Source organism: Cololabis saira, chromosome 10 (genome assembly GCF_033807715.1).
Source record: "Cololabis saira isolate AMF1-May2022 chromosome 10, fColSai1.1, whole genome shotgun sequence".
Classification (NCBI taxonomy): Eukaryota; Metazoa; Chordata; class Actinopteri; order Beloniformes; family Belonidae; genus Cololabis; species Cololabis saira.
Genome location: NC_084596.1, coordinates 43,379,610 through 43,401,141, shown reverse-complemented (window position 1 = coordinate 43,401,141; position 21,532 = coordinate 43,379,610). Strand labels below are relative to the sequence as shown.

Here is a 21,532-nt window from a genome sequence, read left to right as displayed (position 1 = left end):
AGAGACTATGTCTCTCGGCTGGCCTGGGAACGCCTCAGACTTCCCTCGGAAGAGCTGGAGGAAGTGTCTGGGGTGAGGGAAGTCTGGGCATCTCTGTTGAGGCTGCTGCCCCCGTGACCCGGGAACGGATAAGCGGCGGACGATGGATGGATGGATGGACAATATCTAGTTTTATGTGAACAATGACACTACAGGAAATGTAATCTTGCAGACTTGTGATGCTTTTGAACAGATTTGTTTTGGTACCTTTTCTCCAGTTAAAAGGAAGCAGTGCTTTAAAACCTGAAACAAAACATGACTAATCACAGAAATGTAACAGCGAGGGAAATGCTGTGCTTTGAAGGATTTTATGTTCAGCTGCTGAACACTGGTGTTTCCGCCGCTAACTGACAGTTTTCTGAGCAAGGAGAGAAAACGTAAGTGTCACAGAGAACCCATTTAAACTCAAGTGTGGCGTCCTGTTTGTTGTTTTTCTTGTGGCTTCATTTAAGTTTTTAAAGCAAGGATTCAGAGTGCAAACCCTAGTGTATTCACAGGGGTAATGAAAATGTTACATGATTCAGCGAGAACTTACCCATAATCCCTGAGTTTTCTAACATCCTCCTCACACCTTGGCTGTGATTGCCATTGATTGGGACAAATTTCACACCAGCTGCTACTTGTATCTGTACAGCATTTTTAGTCTTCAACTCGCCTCAACTCACAGTTTCCATAATAATGGGCTGGGAGGAATTGAAGACTGAAAATGACATACAGGACATTTGGTGTCCCCCGTTCCACTTCTGCTCTCCGGCATGCAGCCATGAGGTAGACGATAAAATAGCTGTGGAGGAGGTGGCGGTAGGGCCGCACAATAAAACTCAAAAATACAATAAAATCACTTCTGACAGTAAGTCTAAGAAGAAAGTTTACACTTCAAAGCAAAATATTACACTTGAACAGCTTTGGAAACAGTGATAAGATTTACTTTCCAATATACAGCACTGTACATAATTCTCTGCGTGGTATATGAAATCCTTCTGACAGCGTCTGACAGGAATATTTTCTAAAACCTTACACAGCATTTTTGTGCTTCACTTGGACCACAATGAGATAATAAAGATTACGTGGAGGAAAAGGTTGTATCAGTCTGCTCCAGCAGGACAATGTAGGTTATCTTCTCTTATTTTTTCTCCCCGTGATAAACTGAGTTTCGGGTTGGAACAAAACATCTTATATCTTGAGTCTAAATGTATTGACATGATAAGGACACTCTCAGGCATGTATACAGGGACACACAGTATTTATCAAAGACATATGAAAGTCGAGCTCAAGACTAAATTCATTCAAAAGCATCAACATGCTTTACATGTAAAAAATCAAACTGAATATAAACATTGCACATCAAGACAAACACTTTCTTTACATGTAAGTAGCAACAGTTTGAATGGTTCTTATCTGCATTGGTCAGAATAAAAGGGGAGGGTACTTGGTGCTTGGTCAACATGGTCACCTCTATGCCTGAGCCCAGATCTGGGTATATGAAGGACGATCTGATTGGAAGATTTCAGTGCTTTGACAGCAGGATGAAGATGAAGAAACTCAGACAAATTGATGTGGCATCAACCCATTAAAAACCTCAAATACAAACACTCAAATCTTCACTCCTATTGTGGATGGAAAGCTCAACTTTTCTTGTACAACTTAAAAGCTGAACAGCAACATTTTGAACCAACTGGACCCCTTTTATACCTACCATAAAGAATTTAAATAATCTAACAATGTGGTAAAAAGTATAATCCAAATCCTTGTAGGATAGACATGACTCTTTGGCCAGCAGTCTTAACTGAAACAAGCTGGTTTTGAAAACAGAACCGATCTCCTTGTCAGATTCAATGTGATGTCAAAGCTTACAACAACATTTTTAACAAACTTCCTAAGAGGAGCAACACAACCTCACCCAAGTGACCAAAAACAATAAGTTCCCCTCCGACATCAAAGGAGCTGTATGTAAGAGCAATAATAAAACGAATCATAAAATGACCCCGATATGTCAACAGACATTTAAAAATCATGTTCATTTCAAATACTTATGTCACTGACAACAGCACTCAAGCCAGGATATTCCAGCTTAAAAAGAGGAGTTGCAGCCCTCAGCTGATGTTTATGTTGTCATTTTTTGTTTTGGCCTGAAGCTCCACCCTCCACCTATCTCCCAATCACCAAGACAGTATTGTTTCTGAAGCTCCACCCTCCACCTATCTCCCAATCACCAAGTCAGTATTGTTTCTGAAGCTCCACCCTCCACCTATCTCCCAATCACCAATTCAGTATTGTTTCTGAAGCTCCACCCTCCACCTATCTCCCAATCACCAAGTCAGTATTGTTTCTGAAGCTCCACCCTCCACCTATCTCCCAATCACCAAGTCAGTATTGTTTCTGAAGCTCCACCCTCCACCTATCTCCCAATCACCAAGTCAGTATTGTTTCTGAAGCTCCACCCTCCACCTATCTCCCAATCACCAAGTCAGTATTGTTTCTGAAGCTCCACCCTCCACCTATCTCCCAATCACCAAGTCAGTATTGTTTCTGAAGCTCCACCCTCCACCTATCTCCCAATCACCAAGTCAGTATTGTTTCTGAAGCTCCACCCTCCACCTATCTCTCAATCACCAAGTCAGTATTGTTTCGGCATCCGGGTTGCCAGCTCGGCTCTAATTATCGCAGCCATGGCAGCCTACGTTCCTGCTGCATTCTGCAGCCTACCTGGCAACCTCTGGTCGGGGGGAGGAGGGGGAGGGTACACGCCGCTCAACAATATTTTGAAAGTTACTGCAGTACCAGTTTTGGACATTTCTTACAGACGGCTCCTTTAACTGAGATTAACAAGGTTCAACACATTTTTCCCTTCACCTGGCCAGTTCAACAAGTACTGCAGAGGATCTGAACATTGAGATTTTCTAGGCAATTAATAGTTTGGATATCATCTGCATAACAATAAAATTGCGTTTATGTACAATAAACCTCAAGAGGACTGTGTGCAACAAAAACAGCAATGGGCCCAAAATGGGGAACCACACAAGAGATAGGCCGTTTTCGAATTCGCATACTGTACTACAAGTATACACTGATTTGGCCAAAGTGTAGTAAGTAGTATGCTGTATGTGAACAGAAGGAAATCTGCAGTGTGCGAAAAATACCCGGATGTTGTACTGATCTGGAAAAAAATCCGCAGCATGCTTCAAACAGCCTACCTCGCTTACAATATCCCAGAATGCAATGCGGCCTCGGCCGGGCAGCGATTTTTTCTTTTTTTTTTCAAAGCTTTATTGAGAAAACAGCTGCAACCGGACAGTGATGTGATGTGAAGGCAGAAAGGACTAGTTACACCGTGGAGAGGGAGAAGGAGGAATATAAATGTAAGTAACTTTAATATATAACCTTTTTAATTCAATTTAGTGTAAGGACAACGATTAAAAATTGTGGGTTTTTAATAGTATGTTAGGTTTTTGTTAGTTATCTTAGCTAAGTTATCCGTAAATAAAAGTGAACTAAGTGTTATGACAACGTTATATATCGGTAGTTCGTTGTCTTTTCATGAAATAACTACTTTTCATTGCTGTGTTTTGACAGAGAATTTGTCCGGGAGCTGAAATAAATAGATGCAGAGAGAGCGACTCGACAGAGAGGAGAACTTGTTAATAATAAAATAAAATGAACTTCAATAGACTGATATGTTCATTTCAATACATTTATTAAAATCCATTTCCATCCCTTATGTCATTTCATCAATGAATGTGGTTTTACTGCTATTTCAACATTTAAGATAAGATAATCCTTTATTAGTCCCGCATCGGGGAAATTTGCAAAATATAGCCCGACTGGAATCGAACCCCCGTTCACTGTACGAAAGTCGCTAATCAACCCATTGAGCTATAAGATATACACCTCTGATCTGTCTGTGGTATATATATATCCATCTAGTAACAACACGAAGCTTCACTTTATATTCAGACAAACTAACGTGACAGCTACAACTGTTAGATTTAATCTATTAAACCAACATTTATTTCCTAAATGATTTATTTCAGCCGGTGACAATTCTCCACAGGGCTGCAGGTTTCTCCCCGGGACGAGGCCGTGGGTTGACCCGGCGATCGCGTCTGTTCTCCGGCCGTGAGCTGCTGATGCGGCCGGACCGGCGGCTCTTTTGATCCCCGAAACATCGGATCAAATTTCTACGCCTTACTTTTACGCCTGAATGTTAAAAGATGTTAAAACGTAATAAAGTGGCATATTAACAGCGCTACAGCTGGAATTACAACAGCTTCTAGTCCAGTGTTTCTCAATCCTGGTCCTCCTGCATGTTTTAGATGTTTCCCTGCTTCAGCGCACCGTGATAAAAGTACGTGTGTCATCAACAGAGCTGTGCAGACCTTGATGACAGCTAATTAGGACCTTTAATTAGAATCAGGTGTGTTGGTGCAGGGAAACATCTAAAACATGCAGGACAGGGGTCCACGAGGACCAGGATTGAGAAACACTCTAGTCTGCTTTTAAATCTCATCTTTCGCTGACGTTTTGGTGCGAGATGCATTCTGGGATACACTGTAGCACACTGCTGTGTGCACGGTCTGCTGGAGCAGCGCACTGAATCCTTCATTCAGTAGGCAGTATTCAGTGCATACTTTGCAGTATGTAGCATATAGTGCGGTAGTGTCTGAATTCGAAAACGACCATAGTGTGTCATGGCCTCTGAGTGGCAAGCTGCTTAATGCTATACTGCCCCACTGTGGAAACAAGGGAAAATGCAGTCTTGACCCCTATTTAGTTAAGTTTCACTTCCAGTTTAAGATGAGAGCACATGGCTGGTGCTGGAGACCATTTTCTATGTCTGTGAGCTGTGGGAAGACTTTATTTTGGTTTTGAAGCCGCAGAAGACCATATCTGTAAGTGTTTGTTTCATACGTTCGTAAATGAAGATTATGTGTACGTACCTTGTTGATTATGGCGATTTTCCTGCTTGTGTAACTTCATTTACTAAATTTGTATGTTTGGCTTGTATTACAGTTTCACATTCGTGATATCTTCAGTAAAGATCAGTGACAATGCCACGGTCCGGTCTATGAGTCTTTTTCTGGGGATTTTCGATTGTTTGGGCTAGCTGGATAAACACTTCGGCACAAGAGGGAGGCCAGCATATAGTGGCTGTGGGAAAAGAAAACTCAGAGTTGTACAGGTAAAACTCCAGTCTCTCAAATATTGAACCGAGCAACGGCGATCTGAGACTATTAATGTCCACATACTGTTCAAGATGGGACAAAAAGAAACATTGACCATGAAAGCAGGAATAAACTATAAAGACCAACAGAGCTAAACGAAGAAAAAGGTTTACAAATGAAAACAATTGGGTAATTATAAAGCACTTATTTTCCTATTTTTTTTTTTGTCTGATTGATTCTGTTCAAACTTCACTCACTGTCTCTGGATACACAGAACACATCTCACAAGCTGCTTTCTCAATCAAAACTTCGTGCAGACCCGAGACTGCTGATGCTGAATTTATGTCATCTGGAGTTTCCTGTAAATATCTGTGACTAGACAGGAGTCCGTGTTGGAAATGGATATTGGATTTTAAGAAAGAATGGGATATATTTTTACAAAATAACGACCAGCCGGAAATATCAGCGAGCGTTCTATGGGAAGCAGGAAAAGCAGTAATGCGAGGCAAAATAATTTCCTTTTCTTCAAATAAGAAAAAAAAAGACAACTTAAAAACAAAAGAATTAGAGTGTGAAATAAAGACGCTAGAGGAGGCCTTCCAGACCTCTGCAGACGAACGTATCCTTAACAGAATAAGGAAAACTAAAATAGAATTAAATAAAATAATTGACGCAAAAACGCAGTTTCTAGTACAAAGGCTTCGCCTGGAAAACTTTGCACATGCTAACAGATCGGGAAAATACTTAGCCAATCAATTAAAAATAAACAAAGAAAAAACAACCATAACATCCATTAAGGACCAGTCAGGGGGAGTTACACATGACCCCTGTTTAATAAATTCAGTCTTTAGAGACTTTTACTATAAATTATACTCGTCACAAATTGAACCATCTGATCAATCCATTAATGAGTTTCTTGGAGACATTAATCTGCCGAAGTTACATCAGGAACAGGTTATGAATTTAGACTCACCGCTCTCAATAGGAGAACTCCATGAAGCTCTTCAACATATGCCCAATAATAAAGCTCCGGGCCCAGATGGTTTCCCAGCTGAATTTTACAAGGAATTCTGGAGTATATTAGCACCAACATTTTATAAAATGATTCTAAATGCTAGGGAAAATAAAAGCTTACCCTTAAATATGAACTCTGCTAATATTAGTCTTTTATTAAAACCGGACAAGGATCCCTTGCTCCCATCGAGCTACCGCCCAATTTCATTGATAAATGTAGACCTTAAAATAATTAGCAAGGCCATTACTGAACGTCTGAAAAGAGTCACCCCTTCTATTATACATCCGGATCAAACAGGCTTCATTAAAGGTAGACATTCGTCTACTAATATTCGCAGATTATTAAATATTATAGACTATTCGAGTATCAATAAACAGGAGACTACTATTATATCCTTAGACGCGGAAAAAGCATTTGATAAGGTAAATTGGAAGTTTCTATTGGCAACTTTGCATAAATTTGGATTTGGCGAATCTTTCATTGACTGGATAAAAATATTATACAGCTCTCCCAAGGCACGTGTAAGGACAAATGATCAAATCTCTACAAGTTTTACCTTGCAAAGAGGCACTAGACAGGGTTGCCCTCTCTCTCCCTCATTATTTGCAATATTTATTGAACCTTTAGCAGCAGCTATTAGACAAAATCAAAATATTAAAGGTATACAATGTAAAATATTAGAGCACAAAATTAGTCTTTATGCGGATGACGTACTCCTCTTCCTCCAGAACTCACGATCTTCACTATCACAGACAATTGCACTTATAGAGGGATTTTCATCTCTGTCTGATTATTCTATTAATTGGTCTAAATCCACTGTTCTGTGTGTTAACTGCAATTTTAGGAATATAACCAATACTCAATTACAATCAGGGAACATTAGATATTTAGGCATAAACATCTCCCCTAGGCTGTCAGAGTTAATAAAATTAAATCATGTTCAGCTTATAAAGAAAATAGAAGATGATCTTTCCAGATGGAGCTCTCTCCCCATTTCGCTCATGGGTAGAATAGCCACCATTAAAATGATGGTTTTACCAAAAGTAAATTATTTTTTCTCAATGATACCATGCAAACCCCCTCTTTCCTGGTTTAAATCGTTGGACTCATATGTATCAAAATTTCTGTGGAAAAATAAAACTCCACGTATTAGTTTAAAGACATTGCAAAAATCCAAAGAATATGGAGGTTTAGAATTACCTAATTTTCAGTATTACTTCATAGCCAGTAAGTTACAGTATATTGTAAAATGGTCAAAAGATCATCCTTTAGATAGTCAATGGCTGGACTCAGAGCAAGTGTTTTGTAATGAACTAGAAATCTCAGAGTTACCATTTATTAGTCAAAGTATCAAACGTCATCAATGTTTCAAAAGCATTAATATTAGCACAACTTTATCAGCTTGGTGGGAATTTCTTAAAATAGCTAAAATTTCACTTTTTCCATGTGACCGTACACCCATATGGAACAACCCAGACATCGTGAAAAATGATAAAAAGATGGTTAACTTCGTTCAATGGAGAGATCAAGGAATACGGTACTTACAGCACGTAATTGTAGGAGGACAGTTTGTACCTTTCAATACACTTATTGTTCAATACGGAGTTAGCAGGAATAAATTTTTAGAGTATCAACAACTTAAGGCAATAATAAATAAAACATACAAAATTAGCCAATTAGATTTACAACTTCCCGCTAAGATAATAGATTTATTGAATCTAAGCACTTTAAAGTTGTTATCAAAACTCTACAGGTTAGTGTCTAAACTGGACGATTCAGTCTCTCTCCCGATCTCTAAGTGGGAGGCGGATCTCTCTCTTAATACCGACCAGTTTTCTTGGTCACAAATATGCTTAAATACGTTTACTATGACTAAAAACCCAAACCTACAACTTATACAGTACAAAGTTCTTCATAGAATACATTATACTGGACAAAGGATGTTCCAGATGGGCTTTGTCACCTCTAATATCTGTTCACAGTGCACAGAGAACACCCCAGATAATTATATGCATGCTTTATGGTTCTGTACACCGGTACAGAGGTTCTGGAAGGAGATTTGTGAGGATTTATCCACATGGATCAACCACAGAATCCCAGTATGCCCCACGGTATGTATATTAGGTCACCTGGGAGACACTCAAATAGATCCTAATTGGACACACCGGGTTCTCACTGCCTTATGTATCGCAAAGAAAACCATTTTAGTAAATTGGAAACAAAAATCCAGTTTATGTATCAACCATTTTAGGAATCTTTTATCAGATCATATTAGTAGTGAGATAATGTCTGCCTCCACTGAACAACATTCGGCTGAATTGTACTCTCTGTGGTCCCCGTTTATTGGCTTCGTTACCTAGTGGGGGCGGGGGGGTGGTGATCTCGTAGCCCTTGGGGTTGGGGGTCGGCTTGGGGGGTCTGGGGCGCGGGCCTCTGGTGGCCCCTGGGGGGCGGTGGGGGGGGCCGCGGGGCCCTGTCCCTAGCCGGTGGGGGCCTTGGGGGCCTGTGGGGGGGGTTACCTCATGGCGGTGGGGGGGGGGTGGCTGGGGAGGGCTCGGGCGGGGGGCTGTGGCTGGGGCGTCTCCGGGCCTCCCGGGGGGGGCGGGGCCGTGGACGTGGGGGTCCCACCCGGAGGGCCCGGCCCTGCCTGGGTGGGGGGTGGCTGTCTGCGCTGGGGGGGCATTGCTGCCTTGGTCCTCCGTCGCTGGGCGGGGGCCAAGTGCCCCTGCGGATGTGGGGACTCCGGGACCCTTGGGGTGTCCGCCGGGGTGGCCTCGGGGGGGGGGTGGGGCCGGGTCCGGGGAGCGGGCTTCCCCTGACCGGGGGGTGCACGGGCGGGCGCGACGGCGGGGTGGCACCATTCCCAGGTATCTATGTCTTATGTTGTCAGTATGAATGGGAGGATGTTGGACCGTTTCCTCCTCCGTCTGGGGGCTCCGGCGGCGCCGGGGGCGCCCTTGGAGGTGCGGTGGGGCCCTTGCCCGGCTCGGGGGGCCGGCCCCCGTCTACTGGACGGCCGGTGGGGGGACGCGGGTGTCTTATCAGGGCCGGCTTTGCTGGTCCTGCTTCCTGGCTTCGGCCTCCGCTCCCCCTCTTGCCCCCCCTACACGATTCATACGCACATAGGCGAAAGGCGGGGGGTCCGGGTCGTGGGGGGCACTGTCCCGCGGGGCCTGGCACTCCCCGCCTCACGGTTTTAACAGCAAAATAGACACTGCACATTCAACACTTAATAAATACATTTGACAAGGACACGTAGTTCGGGAGGGGGGGGGGGTCTGTGTCAATCGATACTTGGCCCTCCCTCCTCCCTGTTTTTATGGCATTAATCACATGCACTCAACACAAGGGGCGGGAGGGGGTCCCACATCACCCGCGTTCCCTCACCGGCCTGGGCCTGGGACGGGTGGGTCGGGTTACCCGGGCCTGGCGGGGCCCGCCGTGCAGCCTGGGGTGCCTTCTGGCGGTGCTGGATCCCCCCGGGGAGGGGGAAACGGTGCGTGATTGTATGTCTGTGTCGGTGAGAATGCGGTATGGAAGGGTCCTGCCATGGAGGATTTGAGCCTCCATTGGCAGGACATCAAAAACTTAATAATTTATCAATATTATATTATACAAAGATGGTTATTATTATTATTATTATTAGTATTATTATTATTATTATGTATAGTATATTATATTATTATTAGTATAGGTATCGGATAGGTGAATGGATGAATGAATGGGATGCCTGGGTCTGGGGCCCTCCGTTGTCGGGCCTGCGCGGGTGTCGCCTTGTTGGGGGGTTCCCTCTCTCCGGGCCCGTCTCCGGTCCCCCCCGCTGCCTCTACGGCGGGGCGCCCCTCTGGTCTTGGAGGGCCACTTTCGTGGGGGACGGGTGCGCCTGCCCGCGTCGGCGGCCGGGGCGGCTCTGTCTCTCCGGGCGGGCTGGCCCCCTGCCGGGTGGGGGTCGCTGGCCTGAAGGGTGAGGGCCTCCTGGCCGCGTGTCCGGCCCGGACCGGGTGGCCGGGGATTGCCTGGGTCGCGGTCCGCCGCCGCGGGATCCCTGGCTGCTTCTTTCCGCGCCGTGGGGGCCCCGCCCGCGGGCCCCCTCGGCCGCCGCCGGGTGGGGGGGGGGGCCTCGCAGGCGGTGGGTTGCCTCCCTCCTACTTCTCCCCTCTGTGGGGTTGCCGGTGGCCTGGGTTTCGGGCTCTTCCTTGTCGGCCTCTGGTCTCACGGGTGGCGGGGTTGCTCCCCCCCTCCCCCACTATAGATACACTTCAGGTGGAGCTTTGTTTGGTTTATTACACACACACACACACACACACACACACACACACACACACACACACACACACACACACACACACACACACACACACACACACACACACACATGCATGATCATATACATACACACACACACACATAGACATACACACTGGCTTGTTCACCTGCATGCTGGCTCTCTAGTTTTTGGGTTTAGGTAGCGGTAGCGATAGCTTAGCTCAGACTGCGATCAGATCTCAAGATTTAGGTCGATTGCTGTTCGTGTTTTGGATGGCTCCGTGCCGGTTTCGTGCTTTGTTTGTGGTTTTTTTGTTGCAGATTTCCAGTGCTTGACGTGTGTCTCCGTGTGTTCCTGCTTCCTGGATTGGCAGTGGATGTCGTCACCACCCCCCCCCACCCCCTCCCCCCCCAAAAAAAAAAAAAAAAAAAAAAAACACTGGGTTTGTATGTGTATATTTATGTATGTGTACGCATATGTGTGCGTATATATATGTATATATTACATATAGTAATAATGCACATATATACACTTTTGGTTTCTACCGTCATGGTATCAATCAATAATATGTGTGCAGACAAGGTAAAAAAAAAAAAAAAAAAAAAAAAAAAAAAAGGAAATGGATATTGGACTCCTACAAATTTCTACAGCTGTTTCCTTTACACACAGGCAGACTATTCTAATAGATCATTTAGTTGGCTTATGCATAGATAGCCACCACACTCATTAAGAAGCATCTGTAATAAACATATATTTGCTTTAATATTCATAACAAACTGTATGTTTGTGGATATAAGTGTTTCTGAGGCAGTATGCAGATGATGAAGCTGTAAACAAAAAGGTTGGATCAAATTGCAAAAAAAAAACTACAAGGACAGCGTTGGGTTTTTAGTCCCACTTTTGTTGTGTATAATAACAATATCTGTTTATTATATGTGATTATTTGGTGTAATTTCAGCTTGAAAGAATGGACTGTTAGGAAATCCTTATGCAAATAAGTTAATCAGATTCAGTAAGTCAAACCATAACATGATTCCCCAACAATCAACTTGGGAATAAGTTTCAGCATGTTTGATTTATGACAGTAAAACATATTCTAAACTCCTATTTCTCCTTATGGCAATATAGCAAATTTTTAATTGGTGACAAATGCCTTTTAAACTCAACTGTGGCTATACAGAATATACAGTATGATTAAAACAACCAATCATGATGGTCAACATTAAGACATGAGGACAAATTAAAGTAAGTAAAAGTGTCTATTAAAAAAGGCTGCTCTCTATGAGGGTCCGGATTTGCATTCAATAAAGACCTTGGCTGGGAATAGTTCCAGGGAATTTTCAAGGAAAGGAGGATTCATTTCAACCATTGTCTTGGGTTCCAAACTCTGTCTTGGTTGAACGCTGAAACTTGTAAATAGAAATGCTTCAGCTAAATGATTAAACAAAAGCAAGATTTTTTGGTCAGTGGATTCAATGAAATAATAAAAAAATAAATAAAAAGGAGGCACACCAAATACGTCACAACTTTTCAAGTTCTGCTGCGATTAATAATTTTGGATAAAACGGCTTTGAGTTCCTTAGTCATAAATGATTTAGTATATATGTACAGCTGGTATATAATCAGATGTTGTTCTCTACAAGTGAGCCACCAGGGTCTTGGCATGAGGAATCACTGATAAAGCGTGTCTGATGTTGGAGTTCATTTCCAAACTCTTTCTGCTTTTTGGCTTTCATCCTGTCTCCTGTCTCTCTGGCCCTGCAGCCATAAAAGCACGAGCAGGGTCCGCACTGTCGAGTTTAGCTGCTGACAGCCAAAAATATGTGTCTGGTCCCTTCTACTTGTGATAGATATATTCTCTTGTCTCTTCTTCTACGGCATAAGAATTTGAAAACTTATTTTCTAAGAGAGCTCCTGTCCGTAACTAATGTACCATATTCTAGACTTAGAGTACAAAAAGTAAGGAAACTTGTGTTTGGTAGATTATTTCTATGTTGTAACGATACTTTTTGGCATAAATCTTTCCCTTTTCCCTTTTAAATGGCGCCACATTTGTAAAGAATATGCATTTGTGGGATGATCAGCAGAGCTGAGAATATGGGTTGCGCCCATGAAAAGGTTGCCAAATCTTCTATGCCAATGACAGACAAACAGCTTATTTTCCTGTTGCTATTAACTCTGGCGGTGGAGTCGGCAACACATGCACCAGAACCTGAACTTTAAAAGGTAATACATTAGTCTGTATCTGTAAATAATTTTTCCTTTTTCTATTTGGGTGATTTGTAAAAACCTGAAGTGCCAAAACAATCATTTGTTTTGGTCATGTCTTCTGACTGCCTGCAGCTGCAATGTATATTTATCGCTAGAAATATGATCAAAACGCTTTTATATGTCGAAATTACCTTTAAAATAATGCATTTTTGAATGAGAAAGACAAAGATGGCCACCATGTTTTTATTTTTACAAGGCAACTGCAAGCAGTCACATGACTTTTTGGCAGGCCATCATATTTACCAATATGCTTAATCAACTCTGATACAAAAATATTGAGTAAAGCCAAAAATATTTTTCGATATAAGGAGGGTAACTAACATAATTTTGGAAAAGTCTGATAGCCTACTTAAGATCCTGCAAGTTTATCAATCTATGCTAAATAGGCCTTTAATCGAATTGAATGGCCACATCCATTCACTTTCCCACCCAGATTTGGTTTTGTTAATACTTTTCTCAAGTGGATCAAAATCTTATACGCAGACTATTGCAAGCTTTGTAACAAACTGAACCACTTCCAAACCGATAATTCTAAAATTATAGTAGAGATAACTGCCTTCTTAAGATCCCACCAAAGAAGTTTCTTAAGAAGCTCTTAGTGGGAGCTGTCCACCACATGGTGCTGAAACTAAATCAATCGATGCCAGGTAAATCGATCACCCACCACTTTATCAGTGTATAAATCATACACAACGCTCTATGGTCCCCACACACAGCTGCAACTATACTACTTCTGTGCGCGTGTGTGTGTGTGTGTGCTTCATTGAACATCTCCTCCTGTGGTGTTGCTGGGTTGGTTATCGGTGTCATGAGGTACCTGGGGAGAGGGTAGCCATTGTCCCCGAGGCAGATGCTCCTGCCGAACTCTCCTCTGCCAGCCTTCTGCCCCTACTCCCTTTTCAACCATAACACATTTGCTATTATATTTATTAATTCTCATCTACAGTACTTTGTTTACAATGGTACATGTATTATTTAGTGATTATTATTGTTCTTTTTTATGTTATTGATGTATTGTTCTGCCGTTTTATTTATTTATTTTTTTTGGTGCTTTTGTTCGAAATAGGAGTTTGCATGTTCTCCCCGTACTTGTGTGGGTTCCCTCCGGGTACTCCGGCTTCCTCCCACAGTCCAAAAAACATGTGTAGTAGGTTAATTGATGATTCTAAATTTCTCGTAGTGTGAGTATGACTGGTTGTTTGTATATATGTGGCACTGCGATGGACTGGCGACCTGTCCAGGGTGAACACCTGCCTCTCGCCTAAAAATTAGCTGGGATAGGCTCCAGCAGACCCCCGTGACCCTGCAAAGGATATAGCAGGTATAGATAATGGATGGATGGATGTTCGAAATAAAAGATATTCAAAATCAAATCAATCAAAACCAATCCAGCACAGATCCACCAGGGAGGGATTGTCGATTGGGATCAGTGTACCATCCACGACACCAATCACTCAGGGGATCCAAGCCATGGCAGGAAATGTATGGTGGATCTGGTGGACCTCGTCCGATGTGTGTCCGGACACAACGCATGAGCATCGATGTCACGGCTGCCACACTCCGTAAAACTGATGCCTTGCTGAGGCCGGTGCCGTCTCCCACCACCTCCAGGACTGTGTAAAAACGCAGCGCGGCCAGGAGCTGCACCTCCGGGCTGAGGGCAAAATTGCAGCGGGTTGCTCTCTGAATGTGTGGTGACACTTGAGTGACGAGGCGTTGGATATCCACACGGGGAAGTCGGTACTTGGACTGGGCAGCCCGGTCCGACAGCACGTTAAGTGGGCAGAAGTGCTGACTCACATATGTAAACCATCTAGCGCAGAGAATATGCTGTATTGCAGCAATGGTGTCTCACACGCACACTGAGCTAACGTTAAACGGTCAAATCATGAAATTCGGTGTCCTCGTCACTTTAACTTCGCCAACAAATCCTGCCTTGAAGTCGGACCAAGCGTCAAGACTTTTGTATGCCTTCAAGCTTTGCTTCGTGTATTTCCCCAGCGTAGAAATTAAGTACATATAAATATCAGGAAACTCGATTCATGGCCAAATATTAATGTCCATGGACCACTGGTTCTTGGTAACTGTACCAAATATTAATGTCCATGGACCACTGGTTCTGTCAAGTCCAACTGCCTTTAATTTAAGATGATAATCATCTTTTCCACTAGTTGCAGCCATTTTTGCTGATGTTTTGCCACTCAGTGCGAGTAAGGGGGCTGGTCCAGTGGGGAAGTTACGTCAATGCATAACCGGACATTCAGAACGGTTGGCTGTTTGAACAGCGAGGGAGAGTAGAAATGAGATTTTACATCGACATTTACCCTCATAAAAGGATCAGTTCCCACAGCACGGACCCGGTAACTGCACACGAGTCAGCGGTATGTTCCTATTTTTTAATGTTATTTATATTTGTATGATCTTTGCATGGGCTAAGTATTTAGCTTAGCTCCGGAGCCCCGGCGCCGCATACGGAGCTGCGGGGGCTGCTCCCCGGGCTCGGGGCTCTATTAGTACCGTAATACATTTTTCTTCTGTGGTTTCAGATGTTTCAAGCACCTGGAGCTGTTCACATTCAGAAGATGCGCAGCCCTTCCTTGAGCCAGCAATAGTGCATACATTTTATTTATATATTTTAACAATAAAGTTGCCATTTGTGAAAATTCAGTGTTGTGATTTCTTTACAGTTAACAGGATTCATTTGTCTTGTAACATAACAAGTGAAATTATGAGGAATCGGAGTAAATAACTGTGGTGTAACTGTTTAGAATTAAATTAAATCTTCCTGTTTGAAGACGAGGTGACTAAAGGCTGATTTATGGTTCCGCGTTACACCAACGCAGAGCCTACGGCGTAGGGTACGTGTCGATTTAACGCAGAACCGTGGACACGCTTTGCTACGCAGCCGCTGCTCTTCTGCCCGGAGCGACGCTTTGTCTCCTCCCCTGCTACACGTCATTCAAGCAGCCAATCAGCACAGAGCCTCATTATCATAGCCCCCCCCGCCCTGAAAATGAACCACAGAAAAAGGCTTTAGAAGCGGAAAAAATAAAAACATGGCCCAGAGACTGAATTTCTGATTTATGTAGAAAAAACAAGCTTTAGATTGTTTTTAAGACATTCAAGGCCTGTTTAAAATATACATTAAATGCCATAATATGTCCCCTTTAAAGCTTGCAGTTAAGACACTTCAAACAAAACATCAATCCTCCACATCTGAACCACAACTGTCACACTTTGAAGACCGAGTTGTGAAGAAAGTAGAAGTAAGAACCAAATGTCTGTGTTTAATAATGCGTTAGCTACCCATGGCAAAGAGTCTAGTGATAACAGATTAGAGGCACGGAAAACTGATATACAAGAAGAAGTACAACATGATGAGAAACGGCATGTTTCAAAGCTCAGAAACAATCAGCAACAGACCAAGATATTACATTACAATAGAGGACTTACATTACACCTGAAAAAACTCAATCAATGGTCCCTGATATTTAAGATGTCTGATATTCAAGATGTTTGTTTTTAAGTTTTTAGAATGTAAAGGTACTTTCTGGAAGATGGTACCTGGCATCATTTTGGATTTCTTGGAGCACAGATGCCATGTGATGCAAAACTTTTTCTACAACCCAAAGAACCTTGCTTCTTCAACATTGATGGATTGTGGACTTTTACAGACTAGAAGAATCATTGCTTTAACACAGAGAAAATGGATTCACCATCAATAACTACTGTATCTGGGTGAAGGAAGGTGTCATATTTTATATTGGAGAAACTGACCTATATAGTCAAAGGTAAGACAGAAGAGTTTGAACATGTCTGGAGACCTTTATTGGATTTCCTGAAATACAAAAGTGCATCACTCAATGAAAATTATAGGGGGCTTTGTTTTTCTCTGTCATCTGAAGTCATCTTTAAGCAAAAAAAAAAACTATTCATAATAATAATAAAATATATCTAACAGCCTTGAATAAAGAAATAAATTGATTGCACCGCACAAAAGGGGCTGTGATATTAAACTATACATGAATATACATATGTAGTTTCTGTGCACAACTAAGGTGGTTAGTCTTGCTGACGCTTGCAATGCACTGTAATGTATATGTTATTTACCTATGCATCCATTACGTAAACTAACTTACGTAAGCTTCTTCTTATTCATGGTCAAGGGGGTCTGTTAGTGCCTCTCCAGCTCTCTTTATACCCTGACAGGCTGCAAACCACTGCCACTTACACACTCCTATGTTCAATTTGGACTCATCTTTTTGGCTATCACACATACTTTTGACTGTGGGAGGAAACCAGAGTACCTGGACAAAATCCACTCAAGCACAGAAAGAACATGCTTAGATTTTGCTTAGATTTAATTTTAGATGTGACTCCTCCCATTTTTTTTTTTTTTTTCATCAAATTAGCAGATTGCGAGGTTCAAACATCTAAGATAATCTTCTAATTCAGCATCCACTCGCCTTAGGTCTGTGCATAATACCATTGCAAAAAACATCTGGCACGTATGCACATTATATCAAAACACATTGAAATCAACTGTGAAGGCTGGCGTTGGCATTGTTCAGCTGGGTTTCTTCTGCTTTCAGTCTCTCACCTGTTTATTCATGAAGACATAGATGACTGGGTTGATGACTGTGCTTGTCTTGGCCAGGACTGAAGGGATGATGCTTGCCTCAGGTGTGACCAGCCCGGCTGGGCCGAATGTGGCCAACAGGGCCATGATCCCGTATGGCAGCCAGCACAATAGATAGCAGATCACCATGATCACCACCATGAATAGCACGCGTTGCTCCCGTTTCCTGCTCATCGACGCATTGATCCCACTCACCTGGAGACAGTGAGACAAAAGAGAAAAAGAATTAAGCCCCAGATGAGCTGGAACTCAACCAATGTGACACAATGTGTTCCGAGATTTAGGTTTTGATGTCTGGATTTTCCCCAACTGAGGGAAACGGTAGTGAAAGAGAAGTCTGTGAAATGAAATGTTTCGAGTCAGAAAAGATCAGGTCAGAACGGTTAACGTGAATGAAATAAAGGTTTCAGAACAGAATGACACAGAAGAACATAGACAGACAAGGTGAATGAAGTAATATCAAAGTCTAAAGGACTCTAATCATTGATGAGACATAGGACGCACAGGGAGAAAATGGCAAAAAATGCTTTATCATCCCTCATTATTGGATCTTCTGGAGCTTACAGAAAGAGACGTTACAGCTGAGTCTGACTCATCACCTTGGCAACTAAAAGACTACTCCCTTTATATAGAGGGTATGCATTGACGTCACTTTCCCACTGGACCAGCCCCCTTACTCACACTGAGTGGTAAAAATGGCTGCAACTAGTAGAAACTGTGAAAAAGACGAAATAACAGCCGATTATCAGCTTAAATTAAAGGCAGTTGGACTTGACAGTGACCCGTACAGTTACCAAGAACCAGTGGTCCATGGACATTAATATTTGGTACAGTTACCAAGAACCAGTGGTCCATGGACATTAATATTTGGTACAGTTACCAAGAACCAGTGGTCCATGGACATTAATATTTGGTACAGTTACCAAGAACCAGTGGTCCATGGACATTAATATTTGGTACAGTTACCAAGAACCAGTGGTCCATGGACATTAATATTTGGTACAGTTACCAAGAACCAGTGGTCCATGGACATTAATATTTGGCCACAAATCCAGTTTCCTGATATTTATATGTACTTAATTTCTAAGACCGGGGAAATACATGAAGCAAAGCTTGAAGGCTTACAAAAGTCTTGACACTTGGTCTGACTTCAAGGCAGGATTTATTGTAGAAATTAAAGTTATGAGGACACCGAACTTTATGATTTGACCGTTTAACGTTAGCTACCCAAAAATCCAACATTACAAAATGGGAACAAAATGGGAACCACAACTCCACGTTTCGGTGTTTGGAATCCAGTTGTTTCTGTGAATTGCAGTGATCCATTTGTCTCTCTTAAGATTATTTTTCGGCAGTCTGTAAAACGATAACTCCGATTTCTTGCTAAATCTATGATTACAGTCGATCACACAACAGCTCTTTCCCATTTTAGATGTTTTCCAGTTGCTCAAACTGAAAGTTTACGCTGACACTCAGTCTTTCTGCCACTCAGTCTTTCTGACACTCAGTCTTTCTGACACTCAGTCTTTCTGTCACTCAGTCTTTCTGCCACTCAGTCTTTCTGCCACTCAGTCTTTCTGACACTCAGTCTTTCTGACACTCAGTCTTTCTGTCACTCAGTCTTTCTGACACTCAGTCTTTCTGACACTCAGTCTTTCTGACACTCAGTCTTTCTGTCACTCAGTCTTTCTGTCACTCAGTCTTTCTGACACTCAGTCTTTCTGACACTCAGTCTTTCTGACACTCAGTCTTTCTGACACTCAGTGGGCGTAACCCGCTGTGACGTCATGCGCATTCCCTCTATTGGACAAAAAAATAGTTAACCCTTTCTTTGAACAAATAGTTAAAATGATCTTAAGATCCACATGGCTATGTCAACCTGCTTTTAATAGTGAAACTGGGATTTTAAACTTTGAGACCAATTTAGGGATATAATCAGGTTCAGGAAAAATCTGAGGCCCAAAACCTCACAGTGGAGCCGAGCTGAGCTCTGGTGCTATGGCCGTCAGGCAGAAATGGGTATACTGTCTGCATTTCAGATTGCTGAATTGAAAACTAGTTGTGGGCTGTTTCCCCCTTTGTATTGGATGGTAAAGTGTTCAAGCCGGCGTGCAAAAGAGGAAATACCAGTTAAATAATCTTGGTCAAAGATTATTACGGCTCTGAAACAAAACTTGTAATAGGTGATGTAAATACAAGGACTGAGATCTTTTTGGACTTTTTCTTATCTGATAATAATAAACATTGTATTCAGAAAGAATTTCCTGGAAAATGGTTTTGCAGCTTATGAGAAAAAAGAGAACAAGCTGTATTTGATTAGTGGAGACCTTTATCAGTGATATTGTTTGGTTGTAGAACGAGAACTCGGGGAACACCTGAGCCCAAGGGACTTGCCTTCCACACAAAAATTTAAGCTAGAATGGTATTGATTGGTCCTGACAGTCTCGTAAACCAGTGCACAGGTGGTTTTTGGACTCAGAGAAAGCTTATGGAAGAGTTCCCAGAGGGTTTGTGTATGAGGTGCTTCAGGAATATGACCTGCTGGAGCTGCTCCTTGCTTAAGTGAGAGCTGTGTCTGCACAATGTAGTAGAGATCATGTTTTCTCTCTGTGCTGGCTGGAGCTACTCTAAAATATGGTGAAAATAATCTGTTAGGGATTCATAGTAGACCCACTGCTTCTCCCCAATGGCACATCCAAAATTGACAAAATAGTTGGCAAACTAATAACGACGATGATGAATAATTTACTAACTAATTAACATTAAAACAAGTTGTCTGATCCACACTAATTATCAGATGATTCCTATTATAACTAATTACAATAAGTGCTGAGGTACTCCTAGCATAAGGTAGAATCACTCCACGGAATACTGTTGGTTTTTTCTCCTTCTTTTTCTTTTGGAGGATAATAATATGCAAAAGAAAAATTGAAATTCACAATCATAAAATATCTTTTTTTCTAAGATTTAAAAATGTTCTTTTTACATTTTTACCCATCTCCCTGAAAAAAAGACCTCTAGCTCTGTGAACTTCAATAGTCTTGTATCTTTTTCAGGTCTAGTAACAGCCATTTCACCATCATCTCAGCTTGTGCCTCTTGAAGAAGTCTAATGTATATAAAACATAGGGTTATTATCTTGGTACAGAGACTTATTTTCACCTTCAGTAGACACAATTCTTGCTCGTTACTCATTACCACGCAAATTCAGAACATGAACTGTAAATCCCTGTCTCTAATAGAAGGAGAGCATTTCTTTTCATGGAATTTTGAATTTTTTTAGTAAGCAGTGCCTTACTGTGGACAAAAGTAGTGTGAATATTATTATGTCATTATATTACCATATATATTCTGAGAATCAATATCCATGATCTGAGGTCTGAAGGACAGAATCAAAGAAAGAAAATCCAGAATCAATGAGGAAGAGATCAAACCCTGTAATAAAGTGCTCTATGTTTTCAGGATGAGGTAACCAGTGATCCACCTTGGTAACACTTTTCTCCCACCTCCTTGTTTCAGCTCTGGCAGCACTTGTTTTGAGTGTTGTTTGGGTAGCAACACTTGAAAACAGGATGTCTAGACTACGGAAGAGTAAGAAGGCCAGGCAGGAGAAAAATAAAGAAATACTTTAGAGGAGGAAGATTTTTTTTTCATTGTGAGAAAAAAGTCAATGTAGAGAAAAAAGTCGAAATGTTAAAGAAAATAGTCGAAATGTCGAAAATAATGTTGAAGTACAATTTCGAGAAAAAAGTCGAAATCTGACGACGATATTGATTTGAAGCACATATGCAGTTGCCTAACGTACCCTCAACGTTCCACTCCAAGGATGTAAGTTAGTTAGTTAGTTACGGCTGCTGCTGCAGAGCTGTCAGTCTCTCTCCTAACTGGATTTGATGGACCAGAAGAGACATTTACACTTTATTGACAACATTGTATTTCAATTTTATTCTCAAAATTTCAACTTTATTCTTGACATTTCGACTTTTTTCTCAAAATGCACAATAAAAAAAATCTTCCCCTCTCAAATATTTTTTCTCCTGCATGGCCCTAATACTCTTCCGTACTAGACATATGTGATGAGAATTAATGTAAAATACTCTTAAAGGAGCATGAGGCTCCTTTTAAGAAATGAGACTCTCT

At 42.0% G+C, this 21,532-nt stretch overlaps 1 protein-coding gene across 1 annotated transcript in view; it reads right to left on the bottom strand.

The window, feature by feature from the left end:
- Nucleotides 1-21,532, bottom strand: part of LOC133453109 (vertebrate ancient opsin-like) — a 133,660-nt gene that overhangs the window by 30,639 nt on the left and 81,489 nt on the right. The window contains exon 3 of the mRNA XM_061732983.1: nucleotides 17,355-17,588. Within this exon, the coding sequence (XP_061588967.1) occupies nucleotides 17,355-17,588 (234 nt within the window). The remainder of the gene's footprint in view (nucleotides 1-17,354; nucleotides 17,589-21,532) is intronic.